General features: G+C 34.0%; 1 protein-coding gene across 5 annotated transcripts in view; it reads left to right on the forward strand.

Annotated features, from left to right (window-relative positions):
- The window catches only part of CNOT6L (CCR4-NOT transcription complex subunit 6 like), a 106254-nt gene that overhangs the window by 59528 nt on the left and 19277 nt on the right, over positions 1–27449 (forward strand). For all 5 annotated transcript variants that reach the window (XM_040624964.1, XM_040624965.1, XM_008693263.2 and 2 more), the window contains exons 6-8: positions 9820–9888; positions 12463–12620; positions 14656–14810. In XM_040624964.1, coding sequence (XP_040480898.1) covers positions 9820–9888; positions 12463–12620; positions 14656–14810 — 382 coding nt within the window. The remainder of the gene's footprint in view (positions 1–9819; positions 9889–12462; positions 12621–14655; positions 14811–27449) is intronic.

Genomic DNA, 27449 nt, shown 5'->3' on the forward strand with positions numbered 1-27449 from the left:
AAATTTTGCAAGCAGGATTTTGATTAACAACACCATATCTGTCTGAGTAAAATAGTTTTATTCGAAATGGAAATTTTTCTATGTAAGAAATCTTTTAAGAATTTGACTTAAAACTTCTTGTTTTCTTTTTTTTTCTTTTTGCTTAAACACTCAAAATGTGAGTAAAAGTATGTAGATGCTGAAATTCAGATCTTTTTCTTAGAATAATGTCTTTCTTAAATACAGAGTCTTGAAACAGAGCTAGAGAAATCTAGAGTCTAGCATGAGCCCAGCATCATAGTATATTGTCTATACTCTTTTTTTTTTTTTTAAGAAAAGGGTGGAATTTAATCTTTATTTACAGGACATATACTCTTTTTAATTCTCTCCATCATAGAAGATACCTACATGCAAAATTTTAAAAAAAATAGTAATATTTACAATAATGTAAAAACCAGATTCATATCATCTAAATTATTTTGGCTATAAAGACTAAAATTTGGTTGATGGGAGAGAGATAATAAATTTAAGAGAATCTTTTTAGTAACAAATTAAGAATATATGGCTAAAAGTTTAATTTAGCTATATATATAGATATATATATATATCTATATATATAGTATGTATATGCTGTTTCCTTCCTGCTTTAAAAATACGTATCTCCATTGTCTAAATAGGTGTAGCTACTTGACCCTTTCATTTGGTGTGTGTGTGTGGGGTGTATGTGTGTGTAATTTTTAAGGAGTTCTTCAGTGCTTTAGATGCAAGTCATTTGTTGGTGTATATGTTGCAGGTATCTTCTCCCATGCTGTTGTTTGCCTTTCCTCTTTGTTAATTTGTCTTTTGTTTTGAACAGAAAACATTTTAAATAATTGAATTTATTGATCTTTTCTATTATGATATTGCTCTTGTGTCCTGTTTAAGAATTTTTCCCTACCTGAAGCTGAAGAATATATTTTCCTGTATCTAAAAATCACATTTTTTACTTGTAACATTTAAAGCTAGTATTCTTCGTAGAATTGAAATTTGTATAACACAGGAGTCAATTTTCATAACTTTTCCATAATAGATTAAATTGACCTTGAGCCATTTGTTGAAAAGACTGTCCTTTCATTACTGTTTTTTAGGGCCATCTTTGTCATAAATTGTCATTGTATATATGGGTTTATTTCTGACATTTTGTGTTCTCCGTTCATTTCTAGTAGTCTTTATGGCAATGTAACAGTGTCTTTAATTATGGCATTTTTATAAAATGGCTTAAGATTCAGTAGAGTTAAATCTCCCCTCTTGATTTGATTCTAAAGTCTAAGCTAGTTTTGGCCCCATGCTTCCTTTACCTTGTATTTTCATTAAAATTGTTGGAATTGGCTTTTCAAATTTCTACCCTCCCGAAAAGGTAGGGATTTAGGTTGAGAATATATTGAATCTATAGATTGCTTTGAAAAGAATCGACATGTTTACAACACTGGATTTGCTAATCTAACGATGTTGAGTATTCTTTGATTTATTTTGCTTTCTCTAGTTTCTCCCAGTATTGAGTTTTAGGTTTCTGTGTAGTGGTCTTCACATTTTTTATTACATTTATTCTAGTTATTGACTTTTTTGATGCCCTCAAAACCGTCTTTTCGGAAATGATTCTTAATAAGATTATTATTGCTCATTTATGGAATATAGTTGGGGTTTGTATATTTATTGGTATTCAGGTACCTTGATGAACACTTGTAAATGCCTTTGGTAAATATACTCAGCCACTTTGCTAAACTCTTTTTAATCCTAATGTATTTTAATTTCAATTTCTACAATTGTATCATCTGCGTATAACGACACTTTTATTACTCTCTAGTTCTTGTATCTTTTATTTCTTTTTCTTGCCTTATTGCACTTGCTAAGATCACCAGTAGATGATAACTAAAAGTAGTGATAATTTGTCTAATTTCAAAATTTATTAGCTTTTAATAATTATAAAACACTCACCATAGTTTTTATATAGGTTAAGGAAGTTTACCAGATTAATAAGTTTTCTTCTATTCCTAGTTTGTTAGAGTTTTTAATTTTTTAATAGGAACAAATGTTGAATTTTATCAAATGCTCTTTCTCTATTAAGATGAGGATATATTTTCTGTCCTTTATTCTGTTAATTTGGTAAATGCATTGATTTTCATGTTATACCACCTTTCTATTCTTAAAATAAATTCAAGTAGGTTGTAATACAGTATTTTTATATATCCCTTTACTCAGTTTGCTAATATTTTACTTAGGATTTTTTGCATGTGAGTTTGAGATTGGCCAATAATTTTCCTTCAGTATCCTTATCAGATTTTAATATAAAGATTATACTGGCATCATAAAATTTATTTATTTTCTGTTACTTGGAAGAGTATATTTAAGATTGGTTTTTGTTTTTGTTTTTAAAGATTTTATTTATCTGACATAGAGGAAGTGTGTGCTTGCATGCGTGTGCGGGCATGAGGTGGGGGAGGGCCCGAGAGAGAGGGAGAAGCAGGCTCCCCGCTGAGCAGGGAACCAGATGCAGGGCCTGATCTCAGAACCCTGGGATCATAACCTGAGCTGAAGACAGATGCTTAACTGACTGAGCCACCCAGGTGTGCCTTTTTCTTAAATGTCTGGTAGAATACATCTGAGTCTGGGGTTGCTTTGAAGGAAGTTCTCAATTACTGATTGAATTTCTTTAATAACTATTGTACTGTTCTGAGTCTTCGTTTCTCCATCAGTTTCTGAAAGTTGTGTTTTTTTGTAATTTGCCCATTTTATCTAAATCTTCAAATTTATTGACATATAAAGTTCAGAATTTGATATATAGTGATATCTTTTCCATTCTAGATATTAGTTATGTTGCCTTTATTTACTTCATGCATAGTCTTGCCCAGGTATTTTTCAGTATTTTCTTTGAAAAAAAAAAAAAAGAACCAATTTTTAGCTTTATTAGTACGCTCTTATTTTTAATATCAGTGATTTTTAATTTTTATTCTTTTGCCTTTCTTTGAGTTTTCTTTGCTGTTCTTTTTCTAACTTCTTAACATCTTAATCATTAACCTTTAGACTTTCTTTTTTTTCCTCTAAGTATTTATTTATAAATCTCCCTTTAAACATGGCTTTTTAGCTGCATCCTTCAAGTTTTAATTTGTATTATTTTCATTATCATTCAGTTTATATTCTTTTTTTTTTTTAAGATTTTATTTATTTGAGAGAGTGAGACAGAGCATGAGCAGGGAGAAAGGTAGATGGAGAGGGAGAGGCAGACTTCCCTGCTGAGCGGGGAGCCTGATGTGAGGCTCGATCCCAGGACCCTGGGATCATGACCTAAGCCAAAGGCAGACGCTTAACCGAGTGAGCCACCCAGGTGCCCCCAGTTTATATTTTCTAATAGCTCTCATCATTTCTTTTTAGATGAATCATTTAGAAGTATTTTTATTTCTAGGGGAGATGTTTTCTTTGTCATTGAGTCCTAGCTTAATTTCATTGTGGTCAGAGAGTACTCTAATTGATTAAAAATGTTTAAATGTGTTATTTATTAGCTAGCATATGCTTAATTTTTCTAAATTTTAAGTATGCACTTAAATAGAAAATGTATTCTGTAGTTATTTGGTGCTGTATTCTATAAATATTAGTTTACATTTGTTAATTGTTTGAATAGGACATACATACTTGGTACTTTGTTTTTATTCATTATTGATAGAACCTTATTAAAAATTCCCCCTTTGTAGATTTGTTTATTTCTTATAACTCTTATAGGGATCAAAAGGATTGATTCTTTTATCATTATGTAATCACTTCCTTTGTTCCTAGTATTTCTTTTTAATTACATATATTGAGGGCATATTTTCATGTGTTTCATCTTTTTGGTTATTTGAAGTGTTTATCTGCTCCTGATGCTGTACTTATTATGTTAATGTTAATATGGCTAATGAAAATATCTAGTTATGCACGTTCTTTCTGGTTAGAATTTGAGCTGTATATCGTTTTCTGTTCTTTTATGTTTAACCTTTGTGTTTCCTTCTATCTTAGTAATTTCTCTGTCTGCTTGTTTTGGGTTTGTTTTGTTCTTTTTCTTGTTTGAAGTAAAAACTTATTTTGATTTGATTTGAAATTCTTCCTCTTTATAAATGCAAGACTGTAGCATTACATTTTTTCCCTCTCAGAACTACTTTAACTGTACCCCACAAATTTTGATATGTTGTGTTTTCATTCTGTTTAATGTATTTTTAAAAATTTCCTTTGAGACTTCCTCTTTCACTCATGGATTATTTAGAAATGTGTTGTTTAATTTCTTGTTCTGTTATTCTTGTTGGATTCCAGTTTGGGACCAGTTGGAAAACATATTCTGCATTGTTTCAGTTCTTTTAAATTTTCTGGGGTTTGTTTTATTGTCTTGGTGAATGGTTCTATAAGTGTAAATTAAATTAGATCATGTTAGTTGGTGGTGATATTCCATTCTTCTGTATCTTTTCTGATTTTTTTATCTTGTACTTTTATAAATACCAACATTATAGTGTTGAAATCCCCAACTGTAATTGTAGATTTGTCTGTTTTTCCTTTCAGCCCTGTCAGTTTTTCCTTCATGTATTTTGAAGGTGTATTGTTTGGTGTATACATATTTAGAATAACTCATTCTAATGTAGTGGTTTGAAACTTTTATCATTATGTAATGACCTTCTTAGTTTCTAGTATTTTCCTAACTCTTTAATTAAGTCTGCTTTAGCTGTTGTTAATATAACTGCCCTCCTTTTTTTGTTATTGTTTATTGCTGGCATGGTACATCTTTATCCATCCTCCTTCAACTTTACTATGTTGTTGTATTTAACATGAGTTTCTTGTAGGCAACATACAGTTGAGCCATGTGTCACATTTTTATGTCTGCTCTGCCAAGATTCTGCTCTTTTAATTTGTATGTTTAGATAATTCCATTTAAAGTAATTATTGGTATGTAGAACTTAAGTTTTCCATTTTTTTAAGTTGTTTTCTGTTTGTTTGCACTGTTTCTCCTTTATCTTTTCTTGGTTTCCTATGGGTTAAACATTTTTTAGAATTCTCCCCTTATTTATGCTATTTTTGAAACTTAGAGTTCTTATTTGAAATTCTTTTCTTGGTGGTTGTTCTAGATATCACAATATACATATTTAGCATAGTCTACTAATCATGGAGTTTTATTACTTTAAGTGCATGATTGTTCCCTTATTTCCATTTATGTGCCTTCACACTCCCCACTTTTATTAAAATGTAATTGTCTTTAATCTTTCCTCTACCTACACAGAGTACCACACAGATGTTGTAATTTGTGCTTTAACCATCAGATATGATTTAAGAAGCTCATGTGGAGGTGGTAATCCATTGTGTTTACCCCTAATTTTACTCATTGCTTGTTCCTTCCTTTTTGATGTTCCACTTCTTCTGTTATCATTTCTTTTCTGTTTAGAGAGCTTCCTTTAGCCGTTTTTTAAGGACAGGTCTGCTAGCAACAAAGTTTCAAGGTTTTCCTTTTATAATATTTTTATTTCCCCTTGATTTCTTTGTTTTTTTAAAGTTTTTTAGAGACTTTGAGAGAGAGAAATAAAGTGAGCACAAGCAGGGGGAGGGACAGAGGGAGAAGGAGAAGTGGGCTCCCTGCTGAGCAGGGACTGGATCCCTGGGTTCAGAGATAGTGAACTCAGCCGAAGGCAGACACTTAACCGACTGAGCCACCCAGGTGCCCCAATTTCCCCTTGATTTCTGAAGGGAAGTTTTGCAGGATTCAGAATTTGTGGTTTGACAGTTCTTTTCTTTCAGCACTTGAAAATATGCCAGTTCTTCTGGCTGCCATGGTTTCAGAAAAGAAACCCATTGTTCCCCTGAAAGGTAGTGTGTCTTTTCTCTTTGATGTTTTTGAGATTATTTTTTGTCTTTAGTTTTCAGTGGTTTATGATATGTCTTGGTGTTGATTTCTTTGGGTTTATTCTATTTGGTTTGCTCACCTTCTTGAATGTGTAGGTTTATGTCATTTACCAAATTGGAGACATTTTAGTCATTATCTCTTAGAATACTTTTTAAGCCCATGTTCTTTCTCCTCTCCTTCTGGATTCTGATATGAGTCATAGAGCTTTGTTACAGTTCCATAGGTCTCTCAAACTCTGTTCATTTCCCCCTCCCCCCCAGTTTATGTTCCTTTTAACTGTTCAAATGGAATACTCAGATTCACTAATTTTCTTTGGTTATCTTTATTTTTGTGCCCTTCCAGTGAGTTTTGTTGTTTTGATTATTGTATTTTTCAGTTGAGTAATTTCATTTTGGATCTTTTAAAAAAGTAGAACTTCTGCTTCTTTGGACTTTTTATATTTTCATTGTTTCAGGAGAATTTGTAATTACTTCTTGAAGCAGCTTTATGATGGCTGCTCTAAAATCTCTGTCAGATAATCTCAACATCTGAATTCTGTCTGTGTTGGTCTCTGTTGATAGTCTTTTCTCATTTAGTTTGTGATAATTCCTGGTCTTTGGTATGACCAGTGATTTTCAGTTGTATCCTGGATATTTTGAATGTTAGGTTTGGAGACTCTTGATCCTTTTAAAATCAAATCTCAATTTTAGCAAGCAGTTGCCCAGTTTAGGTTTAGTGTATGGGTTCTGTCGGCTTTTCCAGGCTCAGCTGACACCCTTACTGTGGGCAGACCAGGCCCCTGCTGCTGATCACTGAAGTGGTGAGTTGGGTTGGCTCTCTCGGGCTCTGTTAGAGAGATTGCCATTAGCATGTTGGATTACTACTGCCATGGAGTGTGAGTTTCCCACCTAAAACTTGATGTACTTCTCCTTTTTGGCTTCACTGGCCAAAGAAATCAGGATTTTCTTGCTGCCCTACTCCCCGCCCCCACCCCTATTCTTCATGGCTCCAGGGTTGGCTGCAGGGCTATCTATCACCTGGTGTGGCATGTATGGGAGATATAAATGGGAGGATTACTATTTTATCACATTGTAGGCATGATCCTGAAAGACATATTACTATGTTAACTGCTGTTTCTTCTTTTCTATTAATGAGAACAGACTTCCATATTGATCCAAATTCTAGTACTGTGTCTAGGACTATATATATATATCTATTAAACAGTCTTTATTTTATTTGATGGTTTGTCATATCACTGAGATTGCAGTTTCATCTTAAAAACATTAAGTATATGTCACACATGAATATATTATTCTCCTTGTAAAAATTCCTATTAAGACTAAAATTTTCTTTGACCACTACCTTTAATTTCATGTCCCCTCCATGGTAAGTAAACACACTTGTAAGTTGGGTGTGTGTTCTTGTAGATATTTTTATAGACATTTAGATATAAGAATTATACCAGTAGAAGTGTTATGATTCATGTGTGTTTTTAAAATGTTTTCTAATAAAACATGTTCTGTTTTATCATTATATATATGTATATTTAAAGATTTATTTATTTGAGAGAGAGTGCATGCATAAGCAGGGGAGGGGCAGAGAGGGAGAGAGAGAGAGCCTCAGGCAGACTCCCCGCTGAGTGCAGAGCCCAATGCGGGGCTTAATCCCAGGACCCTGAGCTGAAATTAAGAGTCATCTGCTTAACTGACTGAGCCACTCAGGTGCCTCATCATTATATATTTTCTAGTTGTTTTCACTCAGTATTTTTTGTATAGCTTTCCAAGCTTATATAGCTTTTGTATAGCTTTAGCACACATGTGTCTGTCCTTTTTTTTCTTAAACTATAGCATAGACTTCTGTAAAATGGATATTAGTCATTTACCCTTGTTTTTGCTATTATAAACAATAGGGTAATGAATAACTTTGAATGCTTCTTTATGCAGATAGGGCTGATCCCAGGAAATAGAATTGCTGAGTCACAGGGTCATAGATGTTTAAATTTTAAAAGACGATCCAGCTTATCCTCCCAGAAAGCTCCCAGTTTATATTCTTACCAGCTGTATATGCAAGTATTCCTATCTTATCACCATCATCAGTTTTGGATATATTAAAATTTGGGGGACAACCTGAATAAAAACATGCTCTCTCATCTTTTTATTTTTCCTGGTTACTGGTGAGATACAGTGGTTTTTCATAGGTTTTTGGCTCTTTGGATATTGTTGATGAATACTTTGCACTTTACTTATACTGATATGTTGTGATGTATTAATTAAAATATATTAGTAAAGTTTTGGGAGGCACCAGACCGTCAGCATCACCTTACTTGTTTTATTTTGAGGATTTTTTGATTTCTGAATTTTTAACCATTTGCTGATAGGGAACCCAACAGCTAGAAAGTTCCTTGTTTACACTTCATTGTATTTATATATTGGGCTTTCCATTCTTTAGATAGTTTTCATGATTGTGGCATGGCATTCCTGGCGNCATGATTTTTTCCAGGATTCAATATGTTGATTCAGGTGGATGGTTTGTTTGTCATCTTACGATAACCTTCATTCCTTTCCTGGCAAGATACGGACTATGCAAAAATAATCATTCCACATTGTGAAAAGTATGGATGCTAAAACTTGCATCCTTTAGATAGGCTTTTGGAAAACCAAAATGGCTAATAAAGGGAAACTTTTAAAGATCTTAAATACTCTGGTAAATTTCTTAAATCGTAAATTTCTAAAGATCTTAAATTTCTGTGGCTGGGTGAAGATAAGAGCGTTTTGTTTTTAAGGGAGTACATTTCTCAGCCACTACATTCCCTGGGAAAATATGCACACTTCAATCTAATTGTCCTGTAATTGTCAACTTTTTTAAAAGGAAAAAGTAAAAACATAGTTAAATCTTAACTTAGTGAATTTTCTCTCATCTGATAGTTGGGTAGCTTTTAGTTCCATGGTCTTGATAACCATATCTGAGTAATTAATGTTTAACCAGTGCCTTCCTTTTTTCTGTATAATGTAGTTCTAATCTCTTGTTTTACATGAATGTTATAAAATAAAAATTAGGAAATGAAAGCCCCATTATAAAATTCATTAACTTTTATTATGCATATTCACATGTGTTTTTTTCTATTTTAAAGATATTTGAGTATTTCAGTTTGTTAGTATTTTGGAACTTCACATAGCTTTGATTTCCCAGCAGGAAAATTTACACTATTTACATTTGTAATTAAGACATAAGAGCTTATGTAAGGTTTTGTGTGTGTGTGTGTGTGTGTGTGTGTGTTTTAAGATTTTTAGAGAGTGTGGGTGAGCAGGGGGAGGGGCAGAGGGCAAGGGAGAGAATCCCAAGCGGACTCCCTTCTGAGAGTAGACAGGCTCATCCCAAGACCATGGGAGCGTGACCTGAGCTGAAATCAGGAGCTGGATGCTTAACCGACCCTACCGAGTTACCCAGGCACCCTGATCTTACTTAAGGTTTGAAATAGGTACTTCTTGGGGCGCCTGGGTGACTCAGTCGTTAAGTGTCTGCCTTTGGCTCACCGTGTGATCCCGAAGTCCTGGGATGGAGCCCCAGCATCGGGCTCCATGCTCCACTGGGAGACTGCTTCTTCCTCTCCCACTACCCCTGCTTGTGTTCCTTCTCTCACTCGCTGTCTCTCTCTCTGTCAAATAAGTAAATAAAATCTTTAAATAAATAAATAGGTACTTCTTATAAGTACTGTGTAAGTGGAAATGCCAATAATGAGTTTCCTAATGTTCTTTTCATATGTTCATTATGTGTTTTCTGCGTAGGTCTACTTAAACTCCCTTTGGCTTCTAAATCTTCCTTATATTTCAGTATTAGATTTTTAAGTCTGTTGTGGGCCATTATAGCTGAAGAGAAAACAGAAGTTGATTTAACATTATAAAGTAAATGATACTGAATTTAGAAGCACATGAAATTAACTTACATTTATAAAAGATTTTTCCTCCCCCCAGTTCATCCAGAGCAGCTTCCTCCGAGGCCATGGATTACATTAAAAGAACGAGACCAAATTCTGCCATCAGGTAAATAGTTTCTCTTATTTTTCTTTGATTTTTTTCAGAAATAGTTGAAATGCCATTTGGGCTTTGTGATTTAAGTATTACAAGCCTTCATTTTATGCCCACAAGGTAAATGAGCTTCAAAAACTACTGACAGATTTGAAAGTTAAAACCCATATTAAGGCCACGTGTAGGAATCTCCTCTGTCTTTCACAGTGATGTAGCTCTTGGTTTTACAATTATTCCTTGTAATAAATAAAGCCTTCCAAATAAGAAAATAAATAAGGCCTTCCAAATGGCCTCTTCACACAAGGTATTGGGTGACTTAAAAAATGAAAAATAATGAATTTTCTTCTGAAAATTTTAAACTACTTGGGTACTTTATCTTTCTTCAGTGGGTAGAGTGAAAGAATAATTTAGACTGAATCTGTATTTGCTATATTGGAAACAAAATATGTTTACAAGGCCAATGGTGTAGAAATGGTAGAGCTTGAGTATTTGGGTAATTTAAGGATATAGCTCAGCATTTGGAGAACTTCGGTAATGTAGAAAATATAAACCTTTATCTCTTGTGGAGACCAATAATGATTTGACATCATTTATAGTGCTTCTTACTGCTTGTTAAACATTTTATGATTGGGAATTCTACTTAAAATTATGAATTAGTATTTCTCTAAATGCCTTCTTTTTAATCAAAAGAGTAAGTTTTCATTATATCTAATTTCATTTTAAAATTAACAAATGAAAATTTTATTGTTTTAATACCAAGGTTGGCTCTGTCACTGAGCACTGACACATTAGTAATTTTTAAAGGGTAAATCACAGAACTTCTTCTGTACTTTTTAAGTCCTTCTGTTTGTGTACTTTTTTAAAGAGGATTCAGAAAAAATTACTTGCTTTGAAATTGGGAAATGGTAGGAAGTATAACATCTTCATGGTTCTGTTGCATTTTAATAACACTGAGAAATAACTGCATATACAGTACATTTTTTGTGTCTTCCAGAGGCACTAATTTTAAACTTCCACGCTCTTAGAGTCACAGGATCAGCCTGTTCTAGGAGGCACCGTGTTAGTGCTCCATCATGAGCAACACTTCCATTAACAGAATGCACATTGATGGTCTGAGTAAAAGGAATACCTAAGGTTTTCTGCAAGCCTTATCTTTGGTGGATTTATTTTGTTTAGCCTTCCCTAATGCATAATTAATTGTTCCTTTTCTGATTTTAAAAATACCATTTTCTGGTTCTTCAAAGTAATCCTTTCTTGAGCACTAGTGAACATAATCTTGAAGAAAAGCTTTCCTTATACTGCACACGTACATTTTCATTAAGAAAAAGAACAATGGAAACATGATTTCATCAGTTGTTGAATTCTCAAAGTAATGTGTTCTTGGGTTTTCCTTATTGAAAAATGAGTATGGATTTTTCTTGGGATGTGTTGTACTTTCCTAAGTAGGATCTGAGTGCTTTTACTTCTGTGAGTAGGGAGATGTCTATAATAACTTACGATTTATAGCTACAAAACTATAATGATAGTTTTGTAAGAATCAGTACCAGATAGTGAAAAAGCTAATGTACTAAATGGCCTCCAGTTTGATCCCCAGGGGACCATTGAACTGAGTTTCTCTTAATCCTTTCCCCATTATCTGAATCCTAACCAACTTCAATCAAGTATTATTACCTGGTTATTTGGATTCCTCACCTTTTTTTAAAGTATGTGATTCACAACCATCCCTGCCCATTATAATCATCAGGGATGCTTTTAAAAATATGAGTATCTAGACCCTAAATAACTTATTCAGTCTTGAGCAGGGCCCTGGGTATGAGCACTTTTAAAGAACACTGTATAAAGTGATTCTAATGGGTATCCATGTGAATCACCTAGGGATTTTGTCAGCTTGCAGGTTCTGACTTGGTAGGTCTTTGGGTACCACAGAGTCTGCATTTTTGAGTTCCTAGGTGATAACTGATGCTCTTGGTCTTCAGAGCACATTTTTGGGTAGCAAGGCTATAAATGTTGTTTTCCTGTTAGTTTGTTTACAGTCCTTTTATAGTTCAAGGGCATTTTAAAATGAGAATTCAGTTTCAGAAATGAATATATGATTTGGCAAAAAGGATTCTGTTATAACTAAACTTTGTTAGTCCATATCCTTCTGGCAATAAGAGCAGTAAGAGGCTCCCAGAAGTATTAAATAATGGATATTTTGTTAACAAAAATTAATGAAGATAGAGTCTTCTAATGAACAAAACTAAAATTCACTTTTGTTCCACTTATATAGAGCTTTGCTCAAAAAATTATGTGCAAAAAAATTAACATTCTGACTTCGAATTTGAATTTTTATTAAAATAAATTTCCTAAAAATCTAAAATATGAACTGTAAGTCTAATTCTAGTGAAAGAACTTTGATGTGATGGACTCCAATGCAGTCTTCGTAGATACAGTTTAACAGAATTTTGCTGAAGGCATTTCACAGTGATGATATTTGGGATGGGTTCGTGTGCCATCTGTGCTTGTGCAGGTATACACATGATACTTCTTTTTGAAAAACTTGCTTAATTTTCTCCCTTTTGTCTTTTGTTTTTTTCTCCCACTTCTTAGCATCATTCACGGTTATGTGTTACAATGTGTTATGTGATAAATACGCCACCCGGCAGCTATACGGCTATTGCCCATCCTGGGCATTAAACTGGGAATACAGGAAAAAGGGAATTATGGAAGAAATTGTTAACTGTGATGCAGATATCATTAGTCTTCAGGTAACACTATAGAAATTAATTGTCTGAGGGCAACTGACTGGCTCAGTTGGTAGAGCAGGCAATTCTTGATTTCAGGGTTGTGAGTTTGAGTTCCACATTGGGTGTTAGAGATTACTTAAAAATAAAATCTTAAAACTTAAAAAAAGAAATTGTCTGAAACTTTAAAGGTGAACTTAATAGATCTTACTTCCGGGAGAGAGTCTGTGATCAAAACAACTCAAAAGGAATTGTTTTCTCTGTTCTTAGAAAGGGCATTTTTAATAAGCAGGTAAGACATTTCCACAGTGGAACTGTTCTGCTAAGTACAGCCATCCACCTATACTCATTTACTATTAAATGAAAATAATCTCATCCATTATTCATGTGAATGGTTCATCTTATGAGCAGATCACTGGTATTGTTGAAAGAGAAAACTGCAGAAGGTTGTATCTTTTAAGAATGTGAATTTAGCTTATTATGTAATCTTTAAAAAAAAATTTGTCCACTGTTCCTTAATGATAAACATTAAACATTTAAAAATATTGTGCTATAAATATGCATTTTTGCATTATTTTAAAAGCCATTTCTGAAATTTAAAGTCTTCCATTTTATAACATTTTATTATAATTTAATTGAAGAAACACCTTTCTGTTGAAATATGTGTTTTAGCTCTCCAACACTCAACTATTAAATGGCCAAGGTTTCAAGGTAGTATTTAATAACTTTTTTCTTAGCAACTTTCAAAGCATATTACATGTTTATGAAGGTATTTTAAAATTTTAAGTGTTATAATTTCATAGCTGCTTTTTAGCATAGCCTGAGAAGAAATTACTTTTTCAATAATTTTTTGTACTAGAGTAGCTTGATAATTTATGTTGTCTATGGTTCATATGACTTACTGGGAAATAATAAAAATTTTCAAAAATTAAATTTTCTCCTAAATACTGAGAACTGACATAGAACTGGGGGGGTGGAGAAGGAGGCAAACAAAGTTAGCCTTGTTGTAGTTACTTAGTTGTCCTCTTTTTTATTTAGTATTTGTAGTAATGATAGCCTTCCATTCTTCTAAGTATAGTTTGAAGGATAAAAACATAATTTAAAAAGTATTTTTATTGTAAAGGCAATACTATAGTATAAAATGTTCATTCTAGAGAAATTAAACATTTTGAAAAAATATAAAGAATGATGGGGGCAAACACCTAATCTCATAATCCAAAAATAGTTTTTGTGTTAAAACTTCTGAAGTATTTGTTGTACACATTTTAAAAATTCATTTTCCTATTTATTTGCAGATACATTTTCAAAATAAAGTTGAGATCACACTATTGTACTTCATGCATTTTCCATATTACTAAAATTCTTCAAAGCCAGTTCATTATATGAATATATATTTATTGATTTAGCATTTTCTCTACTGTTGAACATTTAGGCTATTTATTAGTCTTCACTGTTATAAAATCATCTTACGAGCATCATCATACATAAATCATTATCTTCACATTTGATTATTTCATTTGGAAAGATTTGTTAAAAATATTTTATGGGTCAAAGAATAAAATAGCCTAACTTACAAATACTGGATTCAACAGAGACCATTGGATGATTGGTGTTCGGGTATCTAAAAATACCTTAAATTAGAATTTTTGGTGATAGATCTTAAACTTCTCACAATCCCATTGCCGTTGAGAAAGATAAATAATTTAAAAAATTACCCCTCTAAATAAAACTTACTGTTCCTTACTGTTAATCTATAATATGTCCAATTTTACCAGTTTTGAGGAATTGATGTACAGTAGAATGAACTCTAAATTGGAACTAAAGAGACTTGGGACCACCTAGCTGGTAAGCAAGAGAAAATCCTGCAACAGTTCAGGTTCTTGCAGGTTTAAAAGCTGCCATTGTCAAATGACTGCTGCTAGTGGTAAGGTAGGATAGATAATATTTGTTATGTGAATTATTTTAACTTAGTCACATCTTACTTATACTGCTAAACATTTTTATACCTTAATCAGAGCTTTCCTCTGTCATGTCGATGACAACTTTTCTTTCACCTCAGGAAGTGGAAACAGAGCAATACTTCACTCTCTTTCTGCCAGCATTGAAGGAGCGTGGGTATGATGGATTTTTTTCTCCAAAGTCACGTGCCAAAATCATGTCTGAGCAGGAGAAAAAGCATGTGGACGGTTGTGCAATATTCTTCAAAACAGAAAAGTGAGTTAAGGAAACAAAGCATAATAGTGTATACTTCTTTAACACACAAATTGACAAAAGCTATCTAGAAAGCAAGAGTTGTAAAAATTAAAACTGTTGGTAATGTTAAATTTCTTAGCCTGTGTTGGAAATAAGAATGTGTATTATACTTTATGCTTTATTGCCAAATTACACTAAAAATTTTGAGAGGTATATACTTGAATATGGTGTTATCATAGCTCCAAATATATTTTCATGAAGTAAAATATTCTAGTTTAAAAAAAAAAAGCGTAGTGCCTTTTAAGATTTGAAATGAGTGATCTGAGTTTCCTTCTGTGAATTTTGTTTTGGTAGTTGGCTTTTTCAGAATCGTTAATTTTATTAACGTTTTTCGTCCTTTTCAGTTAACATTTCATATATTCAGTCATTCACTAAATGTTTACTGAGCATTTGCTTTTGTGACAGGTGCTGTGCTCGTCAAAATAGACATAAAGGTAGACAAGACATAGTTCCTAATCCCACTCAGAGCTCTGGTCTAGTAGGAAAAGGTAATCGTGTAAGAAAATCAGAATAAAATAAGGTATATATAAGATAGATATTTGCATAGATAGATGAGGAAGGATGGAAGAGAGACACAGCTTATGGAGGTAGAGAGTTAAAGGATTGACTGAGATAGGACAGTGGAAAGCAGTCATTATCAAACACATAGAAAACGTGGTTTTTGTTTTTTGGGGGCTGTTGATGTAGTTGATTAAAGTAAGTCACAGATGAGAATGTTACAGATTTGCTTATTAAAATACATAAATGATCTTGTAGAAGCCTTTGTTCTCTTGTGTGCATTGGGTTCAGGAAACTGCATTTCCTACTTGAGGGTGTGGAGCCACAGCACACTCAGAAATCTGTCTCCTTTTGACTGCTGGCTGAGTAGCTAGATGATTACAGGCAAATTTAGTTACCATCTTGAGGAAAAGAGAGAAGCATGTTTTTTTGCCTCAGAAAGGCCTGCTAGTTTTAAAGTGGAAAATACAAAGGAATCTCCAATAGAAGACTGAAATGTGTAAAATCTGATAGAGGTTGAATCCCATGGTTAATTATTTAGGTTTGATACATTAGATAGGGAATCATCTACTTATAGGATAAGCATGTACTATTTTTCAATATTGCCCCCTTTTTAATACCAGTTATAACATAGCCAGTTACATGTTTTAATTGATATAGACATACTACTAGCATTTATGTTAAGTAGACAAATTAAGTGAATTTGAAAGATGCTTGGCTTACTTTTTCTCATTTATTTGTACCTACTTTCCTGTCGTTTCTGTGAATATTTATTTTATTCTGTGAAATTTTAAGAGATATTCTCATTTTGGCTGATAATTAGTGCATAGGCGTGCAGTATTTGAGGTTAGAATATACTAAATTCTTCTGGTTGGTTGGCGATTTTTTTTTTTTACGAATATCAGAATATCAATAGATATTACTTTCATATACTGTTAGGCCTTTTATTTTATGGATTCTCTTATTGAATTTTTAAAGCAGTCCTCAAAGCTAGGGGTAGAGCTATATTTTCATTTTTATACATAAGGAGACCAATGTACAGAGAGTAGTGTGGCTTCATAGTGCCTTTAACCATGGTGCTAAACTGAATTTTTAGGTTTCTTACTGAGCTTCTGGTATTACTCGTACCTCTTAAAAGTTTACCTCATTTGGAAAAGTTGCCCTGAATTTGATGTTTGTTACCTATATTCGTATACACATTTCCTTGAAATACCATAATTGAAAAAAGAGTACTGGTAATACTGAGATAAGATATCAGGTTCTTTTTCCATTTGCTATTGTTTTCTTCCCAAAGGAAGATAATGTACTTTTTATCATTCCCATCACAGTTTGAGAGGAAAATCTAAAATGCCTTGATAATTTACTAGAGGTAGTTAAGATTTTGAACTAACAATTACAGCTATTATCTAGGAAACTTTAAACAATAAAGTATTTGAAAATCGATGCTTGAATTACTAAAACTGCTGTGAATTAGTTACGAGGTGAACACATAGGAAATACTTAGGTGCATCATTTTGTTTTCTTTCATACGTCAACTCTTTGTGTCTGAGTAGTAACATGGATCCAGTAACAGATGAATATTTTGAGTATGATACCTTATTATATTCTTTTGTGCGCAGTATCAAATACTGGCCAGTGTCGTATGAGCTAACTATCCAATGCCAAACTCTTTGAAATTTAACACAAAGTATACTACCATGCCTTTATTCTTTCTTCAGGTTTGAGAGAGAATACAGAGCAAAGAAAAGAATTGTGAAGCCAGGTGGTTCTCCTACTTATGTAGCTATATAATCTTGAATGAGTCACTTACCCTTTCTGGGCTTATTTCCTCATGGGTATTTATTTGTATATTACGATCTAAGATAATTTCTATATGTAGTCAACAAACCTGACAAAGTCAAAAGATAGCTGTAGGAAGAGTACAAGTCTCATTCTCAGAGTCTCATTCTTCTAAAATCAGAGTATCTCATAATTCCTAATCTTCATTGGTAACAGTTTTTCCCTTCATGGAAAATGGTGATACAGAGTAGGTAACAACAGTAAATAGAAACTATAATATTTACTGTTTTTAGCAAAATACTGTAATAAAAATTTCTTATCCATTGTAATGAAAGGATAGGATGTTGCTTAGTAAAGACTAGGACACAGATTACCAATTTTCAGAGAACCGGAATACAATAAAATAATCCTTGCATCATATTCATCGTAATTTAATCTTTGGGGCTTCAGAAGGCACTTCCAGATTTGACAGGACCTTTTGGTCATCATTACGAACGTTTTTTTGGTAGTTGGATGCATGGAGATACCAGATAGAAGTTTTGATTAATAAAATGCTAGAAGTCATCTTTTGCTTTGTCCTTTATCTCAGTAACTATTATTATCTTCAGTACAAAATATTTTATAAAATACCTGTATGTATTTTTTTTGTTGTGTGTATGTGTATGGAAAGACTTACTATAGAAAAGTTTTTTTAGACTCAAATTTTCTTTTGCCGTATTTTGTCCTATAGACTTATCAGTTAGTAGAAGTGGGCTTGGATCCAGATACACAATTTGAAGAAATTGAAAATGGAGAAAAATGGAGATGAAACAAGACCTAGAATCTAGACTTACTTGCTGTTCCTGAACTTAGTAGTTCTGATCTGATCATGCTTTTTTTCACATCAGTTAGAAAAGGAAAGATGAGAGCAACAGTGTTAGAATAGGTGACCAGTACACTGTGGAGAAGCAGTCTCTTCCAGTAGAACTTAGAACTGGGTTGTCATGGTGCTTGGTCTTTGCTGTATTGTCTCTGCTTTCTAACCTGCTTCCAGTCTCAGATTTACCAGGTAAGGCCAAGTCTTTGATTTTCCTTCCTGTTATTATAGTAGTTTTGTGGTTGAGAAGAGGGGAGCCGGAGGTTATAGTATCATTCCAAAATGACCTAATGTGATAATTCCTTCTCATTGCTTTCTCAGATATTGATTTCCTGTGTCTTCGGTGGTGGTTGCATTTAGAATTTGTCTGTGTGATTTTTAAAAAAGAGATAGTGATTTCTAGTTTCTATTGTTCACTCTCCCATAAATTTAATCTGGAACATAAAATTACTGCTTTGTGCCACAAATGGCACAATATAGGTAGTAATAACTTTCACCTAATTTGAGAGGTTTCTTCTGGGGCTAAAATGATCAAGAATATAAAAGTGGTTTTAGTGGTTCAAAGAGTTGTACAAAGATAGGTAGGATATTGCATATCTACTTTTCTTCCCTATTCATCCCAGTCTCTAAGCTCACCTTTTTTAGCAGGTTCTTTTCTGGCACTCCCATAATTATTTAAAGGGATCCAAGAACACATTTTACAGCATCTTATCCTAAATATACAGTAAAAACTTCTGTTTGGTTTACATTTAAGAGTGCTGGAATATGCTCCAGAAAGGGTCATAGTTTACTTTTGTGTGGTTATACACTTTTCTTGACTATGTACCTTTTGTTCCTTTTGGCTTGTAAATGAATTCAGGGAGGGGATATTATTCAAGTCTTATATATTGTTTTGCTTGCTTATAGTTGGCATTCACTGTCCTCTCTCTACTATTGATTTAATCACATCACAGCCCATAAAATTACTTCTAGATCACAAGCTAGTAAGAAATTGAGTTATCTCATTGTTCTGCTTGAAGGCTGTTTTGGACATGTTCTTCCTGTATTTGGGATATTCAACTAATAATCTTCCTCAAATTATGTAAGAAGGTTGGGGTCTTTGTTTTTTGATTATAGCAATCTTTATTATATATGATCTCTCTGTGCCCATATGACTTCTGTAAAATAAGACTTCAGAAAAGTAAAAAGAATTCTTAGACTAAAATAAAAAAAAAATAGCATGAGGATTAATGCTTATAGCATCTGTGTACTCGGTATAGAATAGGAATAATAAAATGAATTGAAATAGAGACAAGTTATAAGATTTTACATTATTAACCAAGGCTTGAAGGTTTGAATTAGTGAATGGAAAGTAACTATAAACCAGTATGTTTTTTTCAAAACAAACATGTAATAGAAGGAATGAGGAAGACATCTCTCTATGTCAAAATGTCACCCATAGGTAAATCTGTGAGACAGAAAGTCGAAGCAGAGTAGAGTGCGTTTGGTTATGTGTAGGAGGGGAAATGAAGAAATAATATTGGCAAGGTAGTATGAAGAGAATATGGATAATTATTTCTCACTATACTATAAATGTATTATAAATATAGTATGAAATAAACACAAAAATAAGACAAGGTGTAGGAGACTACAGCTATCTGCACTCGTGCTGGAAATTGTCTTAAGGCAGAATACCCGAAAAATTCTTACCGTGCAAGAAGTGTATCTTGCTCTTGCTTAATTCTCACGGTAAAGAAGGAACTTCTTTGGTTCCTTAGTTCTCAACTATCTCTTTGGTTCTTCAACTATTGGTGAGGGGTTCCTGGGTGGCACATTTGGTTAAGCATCCAGCTCTTGGTTTCAGCTCAGGTCGTGGTATCCGGGTTGTGAGATGAAGCCCTGGCCGACATCAGGCTCCACATTCAGTTCGGAATCTGCTTGGGACACTCTGTCCCTCTGCCCCCCCCACCCCCAGCCCAGCACGTGCTTTGTTTCTCTCTCTAATAAATAACTAAATCTGAAAACAAACAAACAAACTACTGGTGAAGCTGAAATGATAAAATTCGAGAGTGTAACCCTGTCCTCTTTAGTATTTGTAAGGACCAAGGAAGGGAGTGTTTGTTATAAGGATGTATGTACTCTGTTTAGGAAAACTGTGTTTATTTTTCTGAACTTTTTGAAACCACAGATACTAAAAAAGCTGATACTTCAAGAAGATTAGGAAGTTGTAAAAGTCAAAAGTGAGGCAATACAATCATTAATTATACCGATTCGTTGAAGAAGGTTGAAGGGGTAGGTGGAAGAATTAATAAACTGAATAATTGTTTAGGATTCATTTTTAAATGAAGAAAAGTCAATAGCCAAGCATGTGTTTTAAAAAGAAGTTGATACATCATATCAACAAGAAAAGACTCAGGAACCATGTGATCCTCTCAATCGATGCCGAAAAAGCATTTGACAAAATACAGCATCCTTTCCTGATTAAAACCCTTCAGAGTGTAGGAATAGAGGGTACCTTTCTCAATCTCATAAAAACCATCTCTGAAAAGCCTACTGCAAATATTATTCTCAATGGGGAAAAGCTGGAAGCCTTTCCCTTAAGATCAGGAACACAACAAGGATGCCCACTCTCACCACTATTATTCAACATAGTACTAGAAGTCCTTGCAACGGCAATCAGATGACAAAAAGGGATCAAATTTATCCAAATCAGCAAAGAAGAAGTCAAAATGTCTCTCTTCGCAGATGACACAATACTCTATGTGGAAAATGAAAAAGAAGCCACTCCCAAACTATTAGAAGTTATAGAGCAATTCAGTAACGTGGCAGGATACAAAATCAATGCTCAGAAATCATTTGCATTTCTATACACGAATAACGAGACTGAAGAAAGAGAAATTAGGGAATCCATCCCATTCACAATAGCACCAAAAACCATACGTTACCTTGGAATTAACTTAACCAGAGACATAAAGGACCTATATTCTAGAAAATATAAATCACTCTTGAAAGACATTGAGGACGACATAAAAAGATGGAAAAATATCTCATGCTCATGCATCGGAAGAATTAACATGGTTAAAATGTCCATGCTACCCAGAGCAATCTACACTTTCAATGCTATCCCGATCAAAATACCGAGGACATTTTTCAAAGAACTGGAACAAATAGTCCTTAAATATGTATGGAAACAGAAAAGGCCCCGAATCTCCAAGGAACTGTTGAAAAGGAAAAACAAAGCTGGGGGCATCACAATGCCGGATTTCGAGCTGTACTACAAAGCTGTAATAACAAAAACAGTGTGGTACTGGCACAAAAACAGACACATAGACCAATGGAACAGAATAGAGAACCCAAAAATGGACGCTCGGCTCTTTGGGCAACTAATATTTGATAAAGCAGGAAAAAACATCCGGTGGGAAAAAGGCAGTCTCTTCAATAAATGGTGCTGGGAAAATTGGACAGCTACATGCAAAAGAATGAAACTTGACCACTCTCTCACAACCATACACAAAAATAAACTCCAAATGGATGAAAGACCTCGATGTGAGACTGGAATCCATCAAAATCCTAGAGGAGAACATAGGCAGCAACCTCTATGACATCGGCCAAAGCAAACTTTTTCATGACACATCCCCAAAGGCAAGAGAAACGAAAGATAAAATGAACTTATGGGACTTCATCAAGATAAAAATCTTCTGCACAGCCAAGGAAACAGTCAAAAAAACTAATGGCAGCCCACGGAATGGGAGAATATATTTGCAAATGACACTACAGATAAAAAAGACTGGTATCCAAGATCTACAAAGAACTTCTCAAACTCAATACACGAGAAACAAATAAACAAATCAAAAAATGGGCAGAAGATATGAACAGACACTTTTCCAATGAAGACATACAAATGGCTAACAGACACATGAAAAAATGTTCAAAATCATTAGCCATCAAGGAAATTCAAATCAAAACCACACTGAGATACCACCTTACGCCAGTTAGAATGGCAAAAATTGACAAGGCAAGAAACAACAATTGTTGGAGAAGATGTGGAGAAAGGGGATCCCTCCTACATTGTTGGTGGGAATGCAAGTTGGTACAGCCACTCTGGAAAACAGTTGGAGGTCCCTTAAAAAGTTAAAAATTGAGCTACCCTATGATCCAGCCATTGCACTACTGGGTGTTTACCCCAAAGATACAGACGTAGTAAAGAGAAGGGCCATATGCACCCCAATGTTCATAGCAGCAATGTCCACAATAGCTAAATCGTGGAAGGAGCCGAGATGCCCTGCAACAGATGACTGGATTAAGAAGATGTGGTCCATATATACAATGGAATATTACTCAGCTATCAGAACAAGTTCTCAACATTTGCTACAACATGGATGGCACTGGAGGAGATAATGCTAAGTGAAATAAGTCAAGCAGAGAAAGACAACTATCATATGATTTCTCTTCATCTATGGAACATAAGAACTAGGAAGATCGGTAGGAGAAGAAAGGGATAAAGAAAGGGGGGGTAATCAGAAGGGGGAATGAAACATGAGAGACTATGGACTATGAGAAACAAACTGAGGGCCTCAGAGGGGAGGGGGGTGGGGGAATGGGATAGACCGGTGATGGGTAGTAAGGAGGGCACGTATTGCATGGTGCACTGGGTGTTATACACAACTAATGAATCATCGAGCCTTACATCGGAAACCGGGGATGTACTGTATGGTGACTAACATAATATAATAAAAAATCATTAAAAAAAAAAAAAGTTGACTGAACCTGTGATCTTTGCCAAGAAGACTAAGAAAAAGCAGAGGCTTGGTGAAAATGCTAAGAAGGATATTTTAAATACCATGCACTTAAGGGATATACCCATTGTGGATTGTATAATCACTAATTGAAGATCAAGGTATAAAACAGCTATACAGCTTCTGTTTTGCTTTCATGATCTCTGTTGAGAATTATCTTCAAAGTGGAAAGACTAAGACGAGGTGAAGAGGAGATTGGTAAGGCAAGAGAGACACTAAACTGCCTGAACTAGTTAGGTTTCCAAATCAAGATAATTATAACCCATGGTACTAAAAGATCTTGTGGAAGTATGACTGTAGTACTGGCATGGATAATCTGTTATGAATGTTTCAGTGTAGGAGAAATTCCTAGGATATTGAAGATGAACAAGCCACTTTACTTTTCAAAAAGATAAGGTAGTTTAGTGTTCCCCTATGTAAGGGAACAGTGAAGAAATAGAATTTGGCATAGAGAACAGAGTTGTTTTGCAGGCCTGACAGCCTCAGCTGACCGTACCTGTAGCTTTGGAGCTGAAATGGCCTGTGAAGAGTTAACCCAGGAGGGACCAAAAATCCGTAAACTTTTATGTTTTGCTTTTGATCTATATAACTGGATGTAGGCCGCTCCTAGAACTACTTGACCTTGGGTGATGTAGCTCTGTGCAGCTGGAGCAATTCCTGAAGGGTTGATGAGAAATTTGGGAGTGTGTTTCCATATTCACCCCTTTGCAAAGGTTTTGCAAATTTTAGGACTAGTATGTATGAAGTACCTATCAGCAAGTCTTGATACAAAGTAGATCGTAAGTAATGGGCAGTGTATATTATTTTTATTATTGGTTCTGTCCTATTGAGAATTTGATTATTTCAGAGAAGACCAATATATACACATAAGATTTATGAAAACCAGAAGCTGGCAGGGATATTTAATATTTTAGGAAAAAAGAATGAAATTTCAAAGTGTCCTTAGTAACTTCTCTGACATTAGCAGTAGCAGCTTTTTTCTAGATAGGTCTCCTGAGTTAAGGGATACAAAAGCAAAAATAAATTATTGGGACTATATCAAAATAAAAAGTTTTTGCACACCGAAGGAAATAATCAACAGAACTAAAAGGCAAACTACAGAATGAGGAAGGGTATTTGCAAATGACATATCCAATAAAGGGTTAGGGTTATCCAATGAAATATATAAAGACCTTACACAACTCTATACCCAAAAAACAAATAATCCAATTAAAAAATGAATAGAAGACATAAACAGACATTTCTCGAAGAAAACATACAGATGGCCAATGGGCACATGAAAAGATGCTCATTGTCACTTATCAGGGAAATACAAGTTAAAACTACAATGAGATATCACTTCACACCTGTCAGAATGGCTAAAACCAACGACACAAGAAACAACAGGTGTTAGCGAGGATGTGGAGAAAAAGGAACCTTTGTACACTGTTGGTGAGAATGCAAACTGGTCCATCCACTCTGGAAAACAATATGGAGTTTCCTCAAAAAGTTAAAAATAGACCCATCCTATGATCCCGCTATTGTACTACTGTATATTTACCCAAAAAATACATTTAAAACACTAATTCAAAGGGATGTATGCACCCCTATGCTTATAGAAGCATTTTTTACAATAGCCAAGATAGGGAAGCAGCCCAAGTGTCCATTGATTGAAGGAATGGATAAAGATAAAGGGGGGTGTAAATGTGTGTGTGATGGAATATTATAGGCATGAAAAAGAACAAAATCTTGCCATTTGCAATGACATGGATGGAGCTAGAGAGTATAATGCTAAGTGAAATAAGTCAGAGAAAGACAAATACCATATGATTTCACTCATATTTGGAATTTAAGAAACAAAACAAATGAGCAAAGGAAAAGAAAGAGACAAACCAAGAAACAGACTCTTAACTATAGAGAAGAAACTGATGGTTACCGAAGGGGAGGTGCGTGGGGGAGGGGTAAAATAGGCTGAAGGGGATTACAAATACACTTGATGAGCACTGAGTAATGTGTAGAATTGTTGAATCACTATATCATACACCTGAAACGAATACAACATTGTATATTAACTAACTGGAATTAAAATAAAAATTAAGAAAAATAAAGTGCCTGTCATTTATGAGTGGGTGAACTAATGAACAGAAATTCATGAAATGATACTCAACAGAAGTAAAGTGTGCTGCGCTTAGATTATTAAAGGAAGTGAAAGAGGGAGGGATAAAATTGAGAGTACAGAAAAATATATGTAAAAATGTTCATAATGGCATTAGTTACAATAGCTCAAATCAGAAGTAATTTAAATGTCTACCACAGAAAGTTAAATAAATTATGGTGAATCTTTATAGTAGGCTATAATACAATCATAAATATTGATTTTGAATAATTTTATAAGTCCTCATCCCTGATAGAATGTTTTATTAAACCAAAATATAAAATTATAGAGTATTATAATTGTATAGAAATATTTGTATGCAAATGCATGGGGAAAGTCTGGGGGAAATATGGATTTAGTGGGGATATTTGGTTGCAGGTAACTTTAAGTTTTCTTTATATTTTTCCTTGTTCCCAAAGCTGTACAATATGTTTATTGTACTGTCATTTTTTCCCACTAGTTTGTTTTTAAGCATCTATGAAATGCAGGACTGGTTTAAGAGTGAAAAAGCCCAGGAAATCTTAGTTATATCTTCTTATTTGGCTTATAATTAATATGGCTTTCCCCAAAGTGCAATTTCAGTCTTTATTAACAAAAATACGTCTAAAATGAAGAAGGCACTCGTTCATTTATGCCTAATTCTAAATATTGTACCTTTGGGTAAACTTGAGTTGTTCAGATAACAACTGTCTCACACCATATTTCATATAAAGAATTGGCCATTTCTTAGGAAAGATGTGATGGGGTGATATTTAAAGTAGTGTCAAGTAGAAGAGATAACTAGGTTTTATTCTATACTCTTCTAAAGAAAATATCTCGATCTAGGTTTAATGGAAGAAAGGTACAGGGAAACAAATTTTAGTTAAGGAAGACATTTCTAATTACTAGATGCCCCCCCGCTCCTTCACAACGGCCTGACTTTGGTGGAAGTAAAATATTCCAATACTAAAATATTACTATTAAGCAGGATTTTTACACTTCCCTACAAGGTTCCTGTAAATAAGCCTTAACAGTTCTGTAAATATTTAGAAGATATTTCAAAAAAGTAAATACAAATAATTAAACTGTAATTTTAAAATAACATATTCACACAAATGTTTCAAATACCAAATTTTAACACTTTGGAAATTAATAACGTTTCGGTGGTGCTGTTTAGTTGACTTGTTTTTGTGCAGACCTCTGAATCAAGTTTTTGCCTGCTTGCTTAGGTTTTCTGAGTTCAGAGTCAGTTATTTACCAATTGTATTTGTGTGTCTCTGTGAATCAGGATTTTTATTAATACTCTATAACCAAAACAAAAATACAGAAATAAACTGGATATGGAGACTGATACAAGATTATAATCATCTATACCCTCTGATTTAAAATATTTATATTCATCAGGACAGATTCATTGTTTTCAGTGACTGATTTATTCAAACATAATACTACTTTAATTTGTTTTATGTATGGGAATCTTAACCAGAAATTGTTTGAAAAAGATGTCTACTACTTAGCTGTTTGGAAAAGTCTGATATGGAGGATGGTCAGGTCTACCTATAGAACATATTTTGAATCTTCCTTCTCTTTATTTCTCTTGCCTTAGTCCAAGCCACCACCATCTGTCATTCATACAAACTCAAAAACTTTGGTCTCACAGTTCACACTTCAGCTCCTGTAGTCCATTCTCCACAAAGCAGCCTGAATGATCCTAAAACATATAAAGTAACATCATGTCCTTGCTTAGAACCTTCTGTTGTTCCCTTTCGTCTCTGACATCATTTCATACCCTTCCATTCTTTTCTATCCCATAAACCTGCAACGGTCTTTGCTGCCTCAGGATCTTTACTTCTTCATTTATCTGGAATGCTCTTAATCCCACTCTTCACCTTGGTAACTCTTTATCCTTCGTGTTACAGTTTAAATGTCACCTCTTTAAAGTAGAGGGTGAAAACTGCTTTTTATCACTCTGGGTTAGAAATATGCATTTGACTGACCTTTTATTCTCAGTGCATGAGAACTTCAGAATTGGGGCAGGGAGAGGAGTATGGTTTCATCTAGCACAGTGTTCTGCAGCATAGTAAGATTTTAGTCCATATTTATAAAGATATGAGAGCATGCTTCTATTTCAAAGCTAGGAGGAAGATGGGATGGAGGCCTGTTAAAAGAACAAAGGTGTCTTCTCTCCACGTAATACTTAGTGAAAAGTAGTATATTTAGTTAGTTTGGGGCATTTATAAATATTTAACAGACCTAATAAAACTAGGCTGAAGGAGGTTAAATGGCTTGACCCAAAGCAGTATGACTTTGTCATATGTATGTCATCAGTATGACTGTGTCAGTGCTAGACTCAACTCTGTTAAATCCTATAAATCTATAATACTTAATTTGGAAGTAAAGAAACAAAATACATGCAGAAACTATAGTCACATGGAAAGCCATTTTTCACCTTATAGAAGCTGTTCCCCTGAAGCTTACATATATGTAACGCCAGCTTTTTAGTAAAGGCCAGGTGAAAAAATTGCCTTCTCCTTAGTTGAGGTAAGGGTATGACAAATCTCTTGATTCAGTAAGAATAA

This window comes from Ursus maritimus, unplaced genomic scaffold (assembly GCF_017311325.1).
Source record: "Ursus maritimus isolate PB19 unplaced genomic scaffold, ASM1731132v1 scaffold_8, whole genome shotgun sequence".
NCBI classification, from domain to species: Eukaryota; Metazoa; Chordata; class Mammalia; order Carnivora; family Ursidae; genus Ursus; species Ursus maritimus.